The sequence below is a fragment of the Rhinopithecus roxellana genome, chromosome 19 (genome assembly GCF_007565055.1).
Source record: "Rhinopithecus roxellana isolate Shanxi Qingling chromosome 19, ASM756505v1, whole genome shotgun sequence".
NCBI classification, from domain to species: domain Eukaryota; kingdom Metazoa; phylum Chordata; class Mammalia; order Primates; family Cercopithecidae; genus Rhinopithecus; species Rhinopithecus roxellana.
The window spans coordinates 26,819,554-26,835,062 of NC_044567.1; the positions used below are offsets into that span (position 1 = coordinate 26,819,554).

The 15,509-nt window shown below is 48.1% G+C and overlaps 1 protein-coding gene across 6 annotated transcripts in view; it reads right to left on the bottom strand.

The window, feature by feature from the left end:
- Positions 1 to 15,509, bottom strand: part of MSI2 (musashi RNA binding protein 2) — a 430,569-nt gene that overhangs the window by 86,351 nt on the left and 328,709 nt on the right. For all 6 annotated transcript variants that reach the window (XM_030922587.1, XM_030922585.1, XM_030922583.1 and 3 more), the window contains exon 8: positions 2,666 to 2,748. In XM_030922587.1, the coding sequence (XP_030778447.1) occupies positions 2,666 to 2,748 (83 nt within the window). The remainder of the gene's footprint in view (positions 1 to 2,665; positions 2,749 to 15,509) is intronic.

Sequence of the window (15,509 nt, forward strand, 5' to 3'; positions counted from 1 at the left end):
AACACAAACCCCTACACTAAAAACCCGGTTACGTGCACCTGACATAGTCAACCTCCACCTGGGTGGCAGAGAAGGTGATAAACATGAAATGGGAAAATGGCTGCAAATCTCTTTGGCTTCAAGCCAGCCCCCATGGGTTCTTTTTCTGGGGCAGAAGCTCTACTTCCTGATTGCTGCCCGGGTCATCTGGGGATTCACCCTCCCACCCCCAAGCTCCAACAAGTGTCTATACAGTTCCTCTGGCACCAGTAAGCTCAAGATCTATGCTCCTTCACTCTCTGGGTAGCCTGGGACCTATCCCCTGAGCCTCAGTTTCCCAAGATAAAGCCTTTCCCCATCTGTGTCTCAGGTTCATTTCAAAGCCTGTCAACAGTGAAGGGCTACACATATGCATTCAAGGTGACACACGGAGCAATGTCTTTCTGGTCTACATCTGGCCTTTCCTGATGAACCCTTAAGGCTTCAGGACAGGAATGGCATCTGCTGCCTCTTCTATTCCCCACTGCCCACTGCCCAGCAGCCTTAGTGGAGCCTGTCAATGGCGTGCTCTGGCTGGGATAAACAAGGCATCCGGGACTGGATGCAAGTTTCATTTAAGTCCTCTGTCTCTCTCATTTTAAAAATAGCTAATACTGGTCAGACACAGTGGCTTATGCCTGTAATCCCAGCACTTTGGGAGGCCGAGGCAGGTGGATCACTTGATGTCAGGAGTTTGAGGTCAGCCTGGCCAACAGAGTGAAACCTTGTCTCTATGAAATACAAAAATTAGCTGGGTATGGTGGTGCACACCTGTAATCCCAGCTACTTGGGAGGCTGAGGCAGGAGAATTGCTTGAGCCCAGGAGGCAGAGGTTGCTGTGAGCTGAGATTACACCACTGCACTCCAGCCAGGACAACAAGCAAGACTCTGTCTCAATTAAAAAAAATAAAAATAAAAATAAAAATAGCAAGTAGTAACCTACCAAGATAAAAGTACCAACTGTAAACTCGCGCTGACAATTGGGGAGCAGAGAAAGCCTACGAGGGGACCTGTGTTATTCCTACACACTTATCTCCCCCCTCCCATTTTAATGTCTGAGCTGATGCCTCCAACATACAGTAGGCAAAAAAAGAGTATTTTCATTTCAGATGCATATGATGGCAAGGAACAATATGAACAATATTATTTTAGTGCCCTGGGAAAAAATTAGCAAGTCAAATATTGAATCAGGCCTGTAGCACCACATGCTAAGCAGATTGCTTTGATCTTATCCACACTAAAAGCTCTATTATTGAATTTAAAGTTGGTGAACACATATCAGACCAATATACAATGCATGTCTGAATGCATGTTTCAGAAGCAAGAAATGTTTTGACAAAAGGAAGAAAATATTAAAGTTACAGCGGCAATTGAAACACAAATTTGCCCTCCCTCTTCTCTTGAGGCTGGAGGCTCTCATAGCCAACCAAAATGTTTTTGCTCTGAAGGACCTGCTGATGGTTCCAGAAACACCTGCTGAGCTTCTATTTTTCTGGAGCCAACAAAGAAGGGAATTTTCACCCCCCATTCAATCTGAAGAAAGGAATTTGAGACTTTGAGTGCGCAAATGCTATGCATGATATGGCACCCTCTGGTGGCCACTGATCTGGGAGGCCTACATGGCTTCCCAAACTTCCAGTAATCCAACCTCCCTTCCTTTTGAGGCTGCTGTGGCAGAAAAAAGAACTTTAAAGAGCCAAAGAGAGGGAAGGAAGCAGCTGATCAAGAGGGCAGAAATTAATTGATGGCAAGGGAGGGAATGTTAATTTTCCAGCAGGACCCAAAGAGAGAAACAGTTTGGTGCAGTAAACTTCCTATCTAGGATATACCCCTCAAAAGCTGCACAGCAAAAGAATATCCTAAGCCAGGTGTCAGCAAGTTACGACTCATAGGTCAAATCCAGCCCCTCTGCCTGTTTTTGTAAAGTCCAAGAATTAATAATGGTTTTTACTTTTTATTTTATTTTTATTTTTTTGAGACAGGGTTTCGCTTTGTTGCTCAGGTTGGAGTGCAGTGGTGTGATCATGGCTCGCTGCAGCCTCAACCTCCCAGGGTCAGGTGATCCTCCCACCTCAGCCTCCCGAGTAGGTGGGGCTACAGGCACACTGCAGCCCACTAATTTTTCTTTTTTTTTTTTTTTTTAAGAGATGAGGTCTGGCTGTTTCCCAGGCTGGTCTTGAACTCCTGGCCTCAAGTGATTTTCCTGCCTTGGCCTTTTAAAGTGCAGAAACTATAGGTGTGAGCCACCATGCTTGGCCTGGTTTTTACATTTTAAGTGGTTAAAAAATTAATATTTTGTGACCTGTGAAAAGTATATAAAGTTCAAATTTTGGTGTCCATAAACAAAGCTTTATTGAAATGCAGCCCCACTCCTTCATTGCCTATGGACTCTACCCAGCAGAACTGGGCAGTTGCAGTCAGCTGTATGGCCTGCAAAGATGAAAATATTCACAACCTGGCCCTTTATAGAGTTTGTCCACCTCAGTATGAAACAACTGCTACTGTTCACAGGACTGGAACCCGAGCATCTAGCCCCTCCCCACCCCTGCCCACTCCAGCCTGATGATGGGCTGCAGCAGTCTGCAAGACGGGGTGTGTACGTAGAGGAAGGGGGCGTTCCATTTCAGCACAACCCCTACACACTTACCATTTTATTATTGATTTCATGGAAATGAATCTCACAGACTTTCTCCACAACATCTTCATTCTCAAAAGTGACAAATCCAAACCCTAAAGGAAAAGATTGAGAAGAAAAAACAAAGAGAGGTGGGGTGAGTTCAGTTCTGGCAGGCCCACGTTTTTTCTCTGACATCCTGAGGTCTTGATAGCCTCCTGGTCTGGGGGTAGGTGGGCGGATCCTTGGGAGGGCCTTGAGGTTGGAGGCAATGATTTCTAATTTGTACGGAGCACCCTTCCAACAGCGAGGAAAAGTTAATGATTTCACCCACATGCAGCGGGCACTGTGTGGTTTACATTTGCCCCGAAGCAAACAAGAAATTTACTTGTCTGTTATTTACAAGGGTCAGAGCCCCGCGGCTCTGTGCACCGCAGCAGGCAGGTGGGCTAACGAGAGCCTCGTGGATCACTGCGGGGCCACGCTTGCCCTTTCCGCGAGCAGCCCTGGCCAGCCCTAGGGTCGGCCTCCAGACGGAGGCGGTTATTTGTCCTTTTCTTCCTGAATTACTTCCTCTAATACCTCATCAGGACATCCTGAGGCCTGGAAGAAACTATTAAAAGTTTCAGGCCTGTGTTCCACGCAGGCATCCTTTTTCTACTGCTGCTTCAAAAGCGCCGTGGATTTGGGGCAGTTTAAGACTGTTTGATGCCTGCTGTCAGCCTGTCAGCTATCCACTATATTTACTCGGCTGGAGACTGGCTTTGCTAGACAAGCTGCACTGAAGAATTTTGGCAGGCGACTGCTGCTCAGTATCCTCAGTTCCTCTCCCTACCCTCCTGCCCCTTTCTTTCTTCTCCTCCCGCCTCCGACAGCGTTTCCAGCATGTGGCCCCATCTGTGACCCCACTCAGTAAGTGCTGCTTTACCACATGGCCTCACGCAGGGTTGCACCCTCCTTGGATGGGATGCAGTTGCCACGTGGTAGCACTAATATGGCCAGGGAGCACAGGCAGTGGGGGCAGACACACTGATGGGGAGACTGAGACCTGGCTTCCAGTTCTCACTGTGCATCTACTTTAGGTTTAATCTGGGGAAGCCCCTTCCCCTCTCTGAGCCTCAACTTTTGCATCTGCAAATGAAGGTGGTAGAACTGGACCCTGGGTTCCACACCTCCTGTCACAACCCAAATCAGGATTCACAAGGCTGTCTGCTGCCATCTGAATGTCTGTGGCCACCTCCCGCTGCCCCCCCACATCCCCACCCAGATTCATGTTGAAATCCAAACTCCCAATGTGATGGTATTAAGAGTTCGGGCCTTTGGGAGGTGATGAGATTGTGAGGATGGGGCCCTCATAAGTGGAATTAGTGCCCTTACAGAAAGACACTAGAAAGCTTGTTTTTTCTCTCTACCATGCGAGGATGCAATAGGAAGGCAGCTGTCTGTACACAGGAAGGGGGCCCCTCTCAGAACTGACCGTGCTGGCACTCTGCTCTTACACTGCCAGCTTCCAGAACTGTGAGAAATAAACTGTTTTTCATAGACCTTGGTACTTCCTTATAGCCGCCCCAACTAAGACACTCTTCTCCCGAAAGGTACGAACCTGGCTGAACACTAAGCTAGACACACCAAGCAGGAAGACAAAAACGGAATGGCTGTTCTATCACAATTATATTACGATAATTGTGTTTCCAGTCAATGAGTAAAATACAGATGCTTCCTTTTCAAGCTCTCTGTCTATTTTGGGTCTCTGCAACACAGGACGGAGAGGGAATTTCTCAGGTCCCTTCTGACTCTCCTGCATCCAACTCTAACACCACCTTCTTCTAAGGAACACCAGGAAACGGGGAGCTGATATGTGGAGCTCCTTTAGCATAGCTCCTGCAGGGACTAGCAGATTCTTCAGTACGAGAATAAAAAAGGCTACTCTCTGCTCTCAAACCATTTCCAGTAAAACAGAAGGCTAGGACCACGAAACACAGCAATCGCGATCTTTATCATGCCATTTGCTACCACCACACACCAAATACTGGGCCAATGCTCCCAGCATACACAGTCCAGCCCGTTGTAGATACATAAGACAGCATCAGACATACCATAAAGTGGACACGAGTGTCTGCTGGAGAGGCTCAAAGATGGCAAGTTTCTCCCAGTGTCACCCAGTAAAAGCTAGGTTGTCAGTCACCTCAGAGGCCTGAAGCAGACATCCGACATGATACGATGTTTGAAATGCCGTCCAACGAATAAACCTTTGACCAGGTTTATACCCCCTGCCCACTAAACCAAGTCCTTTGAGAGAAAGCTACTGGGAACACTATCCTATACCCTCTCTTTGGGCTTTGGTGTATTTGTTCCCCAAGCGCTGCTTTAAGCGCTTTCAGTTTCCTGAGGGCGTTCAGCTCACCCCTACCAAGGTATGTGTCAGGAATTCTGGGTTGGGAGGAGCCTTAAAAACATCAGGTTAAAACTCCCACCCAGTCAAGGACCCCTGGAGCACTCAGCCAGGGACTTAATCTTTTTGGTTAATCCCCTTCCCCCACCCCCTCACCCCCCCAGGGCCCAGATCCTAACTGGCCCCAGGAGAATGGATTAAGAGCCAGCGCCCTCCTGAAATTCCACAGGAAGGGAGGGGTGGCACTGCAGAGGCTGCGGAATTTGGCCAGCGTGACTTCAAGCCAGAGCACCCTGCAAGAGGGTGACGCTGGGGTCTTGTTCTCTGAGGGTCCTCAGGACGGAACAGGGTCCCCAACACACACTAAGTGCTGAGTGAGTGACTGAATGAGCCTTTTCTGCTCCTCCAGGTTCTGAGCATCTTGCTAATCCACTTGAGTCACTGCTTTGCCTCAAGACTGATTCCGCTCTTCCTTCTGCATTTACCAGCTGCCACCTGTGCTAGGCATTGTGAAGGACGCGGAGATCAACAAGGCAATGGCCCTCTGCTTGCACAATTCACAAACAGGCACGAGTCAGAGGATCTCATGCAGGGAGAGCCTCTCCCTCCCACCCCTCACTTCCAGCCTGCAGGGCACTCTGGGTCTCATCTGTCTTTGAAGGTCACCCCACTGCTCCAGCCCCCACACCCAGGCACCTTGCAAATAAAACAAGCCAGGATAGGCCAGTTTTCAGGGAACCTCATTGCTAATTAGGACAAGTGTAGCAGGTTGAATAGTGGCCCTCCAAACATACATCCATGTCCTAATCCCTGGAATTTATGAATGTGACCTTATTTGGAAAAAGAGCTTTTGCAAATGTAATTTAATTAAGAATCTTGAGAAGAGATTATCCTGGATTTAGGGTGGACCCTAAATCCAATGACAGGTGTCCTTAAAAAACAAACAGGGGATATTTGAGACACAGAGAAAGAGAAGAAGGCCATGTGAAGACAGAGGTAGGCAGAGAATGGAGTGGTACTGCCACAAACCAGGAACACCTGGAGCCTTGAGAAGCTGGTCTTCCAGAAGGCAAGGAACGACTGTCTCCCAGAACCTTTGCAGGGAGTGCAGCAGTGGCTTCCAGAACTGTGAGACAAGAAGTTTCTGTTGTTTTAAGCCACCAGGTTTGTGGTAATTTGTTATGGCAGCCACAGAAAACGAATACAGCAAGGTTCTAGGTTTCAGCCACCCCCATATCCCACACAGAGGGGCCGCACACGACCTCCTCCCGCCAGGCCTGCTGACTTGGCCAATCATGCTGCTCTGGACTGAAGGCAGGAGACAGTGGTTGAATGAGAAAAACCCGTTCTGGCTATGGTGGAAGAGCATGAAGTCAGTGCCACCAGTGAAGGGCACCGCTCCACAGGCCAGAGGACAGCCTGGTTTAAAGCCACCTTGCAGCTAAGCAAACACACTTGATCCTAGAATACAGGCCAGAGTAAGTCAAGTCACCGTGGCAGGCCATGGCTGAGTTCCTTGCCATGGGAGCTGCTTTCCTGCTGCAAACCAACTCCTTCCTGGTCCACTGCACAAATCACCTCCATACCATTCAGGACTCTCTGATGCCCCAGTTTCCCACTCTGAGACGGGAAGAAGGGCGACTGAGCTAGGAGACAGGAATTAAAATGCAGACCGTTGCACCGGGAAGGGTTGGGGCAAGACTCAGGGCATCATTTCAAATTCTGACTCTGATATTCTCCCTGCTGGTCCTTTTCCTAACCCCACAGGACTCAAAATTCAAGTATCACAAAAATGATTTTTCTGATTAGAGGAGATAGCCTGGATTTCAAGCCTATGTACCTTGAATGCATAACAATTCAGCGATGCCAAGACTCATTTGCCGTATTTTAAAGACCTATATCATTTCAACATCTCTGTTTGGCCCGAGCACAGAAAACAAACTTGATTATGTCTAAAATATTTATTTATTCCATTTGGGGAAAGCAAAGAAGCAACAGAACACTTAATTATCAATAAGTGTTATTCCTTAACATATAATCATTTTTATTTCACAGATGCATTAGCATTTACAACAAATTAGTAACTTAGTGGTGAATAACCCCCAAAATGAATTAAAATGAGCAGTGGAGGACAAAAACAATGGGGTCAGATATTTGGGATAGAGTGATGGGTGGGAAAAATCCTTTTGGCATCACAGTCTTCTTTTCTGAAATAAGTATTTTACTGTGGTAAAAATATACATAGCATAAAATTTACCATCTTAGCCTTTTTTTTTTTTTTTGAGACAGAGTCTTGCTCTGTCACCCAGGTTGTAGTGCAGTGGCGCGATCTCAGCTCACTGAAACCCCCACCTCCCGGGCTCGTGCAATTCTCCTGCCTCAGCCTCCCAAGTAGCTGGGACTACAGGTGCACGCCACTGCACCCAGCTAATTTTGTATTTAGAGTAGAGACGGGATTTCACCATGTTGGCTAGGCTGGTCTTGAGCTCCTGACCTCAGGTGATTGCCTGCCTCAGCCTCCCAAAGTGCTGGGATTATAGGCGTGAGCCAATGTGCTCGGCCATTGTAGCCATTTTTAATCACACAATTCAGTGGCAGTAAGTACACTTAAAATGCTGTGCAGCCATCACCAGCATCCACCTCCTGACCTTTTCTGTACCCATTAAATAACTTCCCATTTCCCCCTCCCCCAGCCCTAGTCACCTCTATTTTACCTTTTTTTTTTTTTTTTTGAGACAGGGTCTCAGTCCTCTGTCACTTAGGCTAGAGTGAAGTAGAACAATCTTGGCTCATTGCAGTCTCGATCTCCCAAGCTTAAGCAATCCTCTTATCTCAGGCTGTCAGGTAGCTGAGACTACAGGTGTATGCCACTACGCCTGGCTAATATTTTGCAATTTTTTTGTACAGATGGTGTTTCACCATGTTACCCAGGCTGGTCTCGAAACTCCTGGGCTCAAGCGATCCTCTTGCCTCAGCCTCTCAAAGTGTTGGGATTACAGGCACGAGCTACCACACTGGCCTATATTTTACCTATTATGACTATGAATTTTCTCATACAAGTGGCATCATACACTATATGTCCTGTACTGTTGTGCCTGGCTTGTTTTGACATAGGTTTTCAAGGCATCATAGTCTTTTGAACAGTCTACTGGATGTACAGGGGATTTGGGAGAGCTGGAGGACAGGGAGTCATGATTGTTTCCTTCTCATTGTCCTAAAAGAGGGCCCCACAGAGAATCAGAAATGGAGCCTCATGAAGGCCCATCAAACTGAGGTGTAGCAGCCAGGTAAAAGACACACACAATTATCCTCACTCAGCAAGGGGCCAGAAAACAAGCTGTGTGCCCCAGAGAGTCCCTTTGCCTCTCTGGACCTCTAAAAGAAGCAGGCAGAAGCAGGGGTCCTGCTCCAGCCCCTGGCAGGGTGAGGGCTCTAGTCCACGGTGAGTCTGTGAGGGCTGGCACTCCATCGGGGCCCTCTGGGTTACCCCTGTGGACATCCACTGCTCCCTTGGTCCTAAGAACCAGAGAACTCCTCCCTGGGTATTTAAATTCACTCAAGCCCCCACCCAGAATGGGGAGGAGATCCAGGGACTGACAACCAGGGGAGGTGGGGGAAACAAAGGGCCAGAAGGGGATAAGAGACTAGTTCACCAAATTGGCATCAGCAAAGTGGCACCTGCCCCCCCCCCTAAAGCCCCCACCTTAACACTGCACCCTACACTTCCAAGGAGCTCCAGAAGTCAGCAAAGCTGGGACAAAGAAGGTGGTGGGAAGGTTAACCCTAAACACCAGTGGTTTAAAAATGGATATTAATAGGGTAGCAGTTGACAGGGAGCATTTAAAAATGAAATTCTAGCATTCTCTTGAATGAAGCTATTATTAGAAACTAACAAGTAAGTGCTATTTAAGAGATAAGCATTTAACAGTCAAACTTTTTCCTCCTCTTTTATCCAAATGAACAAAACTAAATATTCATCTGAATACTACAAGGCTACAAACAAACAAACAAACAACAACAAAAAAAAACCACATACACAGAAGAAGATCGAAATCTGAAAACGAGATACCTCAAAATTAAAATGACCTGCTCCAAATGCAGTCACTGAGGAACATCGACAGTTAACTTACAAGAGAATTTTTTTTTAGGTCAGAGAGAGAAAGATGGGAACAGCCTCCTCCTAGCCTCAAAAATAATTTTCTTCTCTTATCATATAGGTCAATGAACACTAATAGGCAATCATGTAGTATCTAACGCATCTTCAGTGAAAATCAATGCAAGTCATGAGTTAACACACTTGGTTAATGGAGAAAAAAAATGAGGGAAGAAAAAACCCCAGATTGTCAAATTTATTCTGAGTATCCCATGAGAAATTTAAGGTATGTGTACTTAAGAATATTTATAACTCATGCAACTTCCCTCTCTTGCTAATAACCCAGTATTTGGGGAAAGCAATATTCATGGTTTGCTTCCAGCACAAACGAATCTCTTGGGTTTGGGCATGGGGAGCACTTTCTCATTTGAAAATCCTTTTTATCCATTATCCTACCTGGTCCCCAAGGCAACTCTGCGAGAGGCAGGGCAGGCTCTGCTACTGTCATTGTGCTCAGTTGCTCTGCATAGTTCAGTGACTCATCCATCGTGACATGGCCACTAAACCATGTTTAGCAGGAGCTGAACCCAGGAGTGGTACCCCAAGTTACTTTCATACTCCCGGCTACTTTTCTGGAGCAGACTGTCAGGGTCTTCTTTGGATCAGTAAGTGTTCAGGGCTGGATTTGGTGGCCATATGGCTCAGAGACTGTGAGAGGGGCCGACCTGGCAAGGAGGCATGGTGGTCTGCTTGCACCATCACAAGTCAAGCCCCAGTTGGCTGTGTGTTCATTGGCAACCCCACGCCTCGGGCTGTCCCCAGCCCCAACGTGGAACATTTCCAGGTCACCTCCATGACCTGTGGCAGGTTTGGCAAGTCAGCTGTCCTGCAACCCTAAACTTGGAAGGTCTGAGGCCCCACCTGGAAGCACAGAAGAGATGAGTAGTGTGCACAGATGCACGGCAGGCATGGGTAGGTAGCATCACATGGCTTGGCTTTGCTTGAAGGAAAATATAACTCAGAAGATCAATATGTTCCAAGGAAAAAAACAAGCTACCTTTTCAAAAGCAGTAGCATGTTTCTGATTACTGGCTGCCATGTTGGGAAATCACTGCACGACAGCTTGGTTTCAGTGAGAGCCAATTGGGGTTGCCATTAGAGGTTCCTGGGCATTTTCAGACACTAGGTATTGGGAAAGGGTGGGTGACGATTAGGCTGTGTGTGCTTTCACACCCAGGTGCCAATGTGGACTCTGTAAGGTGGGAAGGGCTAGGATTCCTTCCATTACAACTCACATCTGTTTCCCAAAGGCGGTTACTGAGGATCAGTCCACATTCTAATAATAATGTTAAAAAGAGAAAGCTCATCTGCCCTCACCGAGCAGCCACTCTGTAACTCAATCTTCACCCCCAGCCCCACCCTGGGGAGCATGAATAGAAATGATCGTTCCCACTTTACAGATAAAGAACTGAGGCCCCGGCGGGACCCTGTGTTCTCTCCCCGGCAGCCCACCTTCTTCATATGAAGGCAGACTGTTCCATACTCATCAACTCCTACCTTGTCCAACAACTGCATCCCTGAACCCTGTCCCTGCCATGTTTCCCTGTAAGAACATCTATGAAATAGGCAAAAGCCCTCGGTCCTCACAACCTGGCAGACGGAGGGCAAGGAGAGAGTGGGGAAAGATGTGGTCATCCACTCCAGCTCTCTGTTGGCTTCCCCTGCACCCTGAAGTATCTGATTTCTTAAACATAAGAGCAGGGAAGGAGGCACTGGGGATTTTCAGAGATACACAGCAAAGAAGACCTTCACACAGAAAAACAGCTAGACCATCTCCTAAGCCAGTCTAACTAGGATGAGCACAGCAGAGTGATTTCTCTGTACCTTTCCAGACCCCCAACCGCAGATGTACCTGAAGTAGGACTGGGATGCCAGACTGGATGCTAGAGGTCTCTTTGCAGCAAACTGGCTCTCAGATGAGTCAGCTGCCCTGGAGGGATGGACAGAGAAGTGCTCACTTCCCTAGCCTCATTAAGAAGAAAGAAAAGGGGCAGGCAGCCTGACCTGAGCTGCACACAGCACCCAGCCTCGGGGATGGTTAAGAGCAAAGACTTCAGGTCAGGAGGCCATCAGAGGGAGATACTTGAGACTGCCCTCCTGGTGGCCAGTAAACAAGCCCATGATGGATTCGAGGGGTCTGCGGGCATGCCCTCTTAGCACAGCCCTCCCTCCTCCCCCATATCCTCCTTCCTCCCTCACCCCAGAATAAGCAGCCTCCCTTTGGGGTCCCTTCTGAACTGGCCCTCCTTCTCTGCCATGTCCCCATCCCCTCCAGGGTGGCATCGCAGCCCCTCCACTGTGGCATCCTTCATGCACCTGCTTCCTCGTTTACACCAGTAGTTTGGCAGCTGGTTGCTGTAAACTATAATAAAATGCCTTTCCAAAAAATGAAGGAATGTGACCAGACACGCCAGACATCATGATATTAAAGCCGTGTCAATTAATTTCTCCCCCTGCTTGATAAACGAGCCCCATTCCATCTCTTAATAATGAGGAGAGAAACAAGAAAAGTTGACACTTAGTTTAATTTATTTTCTCAACTTGCCTGGTCATATTTCTTTCTGCCTTGCAGAGCTGGCTGGGGCTGCGGGGAATTACAAGTGGCTCAAGCACAGGCAAGGCAGAGATCGGCGTGAGTCGACACGGGTCTCCTTTATTCCCCAACACGCTTAATCAGGAGGGGGAAAGTGACTTAGTGAGCCAGCTCACACCTGCGCCTCTGCAGCCACCTTTGGGGCTGGGGGGGAGTTGGGTGGGGGGCGGGGAGTGATCTCAGGTGTGTGAGGAATCAGATAACAGAAATGGCACTATCAGATTTCCAATCTAGTTCCATGGAACTGCACAAGACTGCATTCCCTAAATTAATATTAAGCTACGTTGGCGGCATTTACCAGAGGGGAGCCAATTTCTCAAATGGAAAGGTGCTTTTCTTTCTTTTCAGCTCAGGGATGTGCTGGCCAACCCTTGACCTTGAAATGTGAGGAGAACCCTTCTAAAAGTCAGGTGCCAACCATGAACCGCCAAGTGTTTCATTAGGCTTTAGTTACAAAGAGTTTTTTCAGTTGGCCACCATAACCTGGCGACCATTTATTTATGGACACTCCTAGACAATATATCAAGGTGGGGGTGAAGGCCAAGTGTGCTCCTAGACCAATGTTTCCGGGTGTGGTCCTGCAGCAGAATCTCTCATGGGGGAAGGGCTTGTCAAAAATGCAGATCCCTGGGCTCTGCCGACTCCTAACATGGTCTCAGTGGGTGTCGCCCAGGAACCGCGTTTTTACCCAGGTCTCTGGTAATTCTGATGCCGCTACAAGCCTGACTCTGCCCTATGCTTCCCAATTCAGGACAAGCTAAGTGGAGATCATATGGTAAAAGAGAATCCAGAACTCTCTACAGGAAAGAGAATTTTGAGGACCTCTCTTACATGAAGTGGGAAACTTATTTTTTTTTTTTTTTTAAGAGATGGGGTTTTGCCATGTTACCAGGCTGCTTTCAAACTCCTGGCCTCAAGTGATCCTCCTATTTTGGCCTCCCCAAGGGCTGGGATCACAGGCATGAGCCACGGTGCCCCTCAATAACGCTGTCTTTAAAAAGCCTCTGAAATCCAAGGCAGACCAGGGAAAGACAAAGCTGTTTTCTCCCAGGTTCAGGAGCCCGTTCACACTAAAGTGTAAATGACAGATCCTGCTTCTACTCCCAGAGGTATGGGCAGTTTGCCCGAATCAAATCCTTATGCGAAAGCAATTAAGTTCCACTTTAGAATTTCAAACAGGCATCAGGCACTAGGAGATTTTTTTTAACTGATGGGCACACCTCCCTGAGCTTGTGAAATTAGACAAATGTTTACAGAGCTGCGTTTTATAAGGACAGACGGGGTGGGGGCACCCTAAAAAGAACCACCCAGGAAGGAAGAAAGGGAGGTTAGAAGGGAAAAGAGAGAGAGAGAGAGACCTCTAACCATCCTCAGACCATTTTTCTAAGAGAGAAATCTCTCATGAATACTGATAGTGTGATTTGAAAGTGTCTGCGGCTGCAGGGAAAGGGTGTCTCATCCCAGACTCTTGTTAACTGAGTGGGAAAAAGCACCTGTGATCCAGGCCAGACAACCCCAACCTCATTTAATTCCGAGTGCGCTCTATAGCAGTGATTCTGTGAATGACACTTGTCAGGGCAGCAGATTAGTTCACAAACCTATTTTTTGTGCGTGGTGTTCCATCTTGGTCGGGAAAATAGTCAGTTCTTGGCGAGAGAGAAACATATTACTGCTGTTAAGTGCCAATATAAACTCTGGGACGCAGTGGTAAATTCACCAAATTAAATCGCTAGACAACTGGCTCAGATCAGGACCCCGGCAGAAGGTGCCAGGACTGCAGCTCGCGCCCAGCGGGGCAGAGGAGGCTGAGGTCGTGCGCGCAGCTGGAGCAAGGGCACGAGGACGTGCCGCCTCCACGTCTGCTCTGGAAACCACAGAGCCTGAGGCGGCTTTGGCGAGCTCCAACTGCAGGAGTGTGGCCTTCAAGGATTCTCAACTCAGGGCTTTCTGAGCTCAGGGGAGATGGGGTACCAGCTGGAAGTTCTTCCCTCTGGAGGTGGGTATTTGGGTTGGTACCCCCAGCCACTCCACCAAAGAGTGGGTTTCAAACTGTCGCCTTCTCTCACGTTCATCCTCCAGCCTCATCCATGCAGCGAGCAACACACACGCTAAGAGGGAGTTTCAATCTACTTAATGTCCCCACTGAGGTGGTGGAAAAGGGCTTAGACTTTGGAGCTGGGTAGATCTGGGCTAAAATTCTGGCTCTAGCACAACCTGCTGCATGACTCTGAGCAGGTTATTCAACCACTCTGACCCTCAGTATCCTCCTCTGTTAAGACAAATGATCCACCTCACCAGCCAGGATTGCTTAAAAACCCCTGCACCTCTGAGAAGACAGCTAGCCCCTGCTATCAGTCACACTGGCCTTGTTATTTCTCTTCTAGCCCAATCTCTATCTCCACACATGCTTACTTTTGCCTCTGTATAGCCTCACTTGTTAAAATCCACTTGACATGTCTGTAAGGCAGACGTTCATGGTGCTTTACCAACTGTCATGATGGGATAAGATTCAGGACAGAGAGAGGTAAAACAAGTCATACAGTGAATTCCTAGGTCACCTTGTTACTTTTAGAAGACCCTAAGAGGGCTGGGTGTGGTGGTGGCTTGTGCCTGTAATCCTAGCACTTTGGGAGGCCAAGGCAGGTGGATCACTTGAGGTCAGGAGTTCAAGACCAGTCTGGTCAACATGGTGAAACCTGGGAGGCAGAGGTTGCAGTGAGCCGAGATCACACCACTGCATTCTAGCCTGCACGACAGAGCGAGACTCCGACTCAAAAAAAGACCCTAAGGTGCATTCATTTAGGTTAAAAAAAAAATCATCCATTAATCTTTGAGTGTCACCCTGTGCTGGCTGCACAGGGTGTGGGCATGCTGGCCCCCCACCCTGGTGCATTCAGCTTCCCCAGCAGTCTTCTCAAGATGCCCACTTGCCTTTCTCCAACAAGTTCTCAGGGAATGGTTACCAACCGCAGATAAGGTTCCAAAACTCCATCAAGAAACCACTACTTGGAAGCAGGTTTTCAGCGCTGCCACAAATTATATGACTTTTATTATGAGGTATGGTTTCAGAATAGTCCCACTGACAGAGCCCTGGCTGGGTGCCCACTGTTCCCTCCACGCCCCCCGCAGAGAGGTCATTCCTGCCAGCATCTCCAATGACCCCACCCGGCTGCACTGCCAGCAAACCTGCCTGGAGTCTGTGGGCAGGCAGATGATCATCGGGTGCCTCTGATGAGTGGTTCACACAAGACACACATACTTATGCACTGTGGGGTGGGGTCTGGCCTATTTTATTATATTCTTCCAGCTGTTAAGGAACTGTTCTTAACATCTGGAAGCCAGATTTCTCTGAGAAGCTGTGACCAGCAGCCCAGGCAGCTGGACTGGCATGGCGGCTCTGCCAGGAGGGAGCAGAGACTGCTCCCTGACTCTTTAGCAAAGACCTGGGATGGGGAGAGGGAGGAAGGAGATGAGGAGGCTACCGGAGACAGGGGGCGGCACAGTCTGGAGCTCATTATTTAGGGTGTTCTACCAATCAGCACATCTATACCACCAGAGAGCTGGTTGGAAATGCAGTCTCAGACCCCACCCTGGACCCACTGAACCTGAATCTGCATTTTAACAGGTGATTTTATGCAAATTAAAATGTAAGATGCATCAGTCTAGAACACTGCTTCTCAATAGTGAGTCTTATATCAGAGCCACTCAGGAAAAAATTTTAAAATGCTGATGTCCAGGT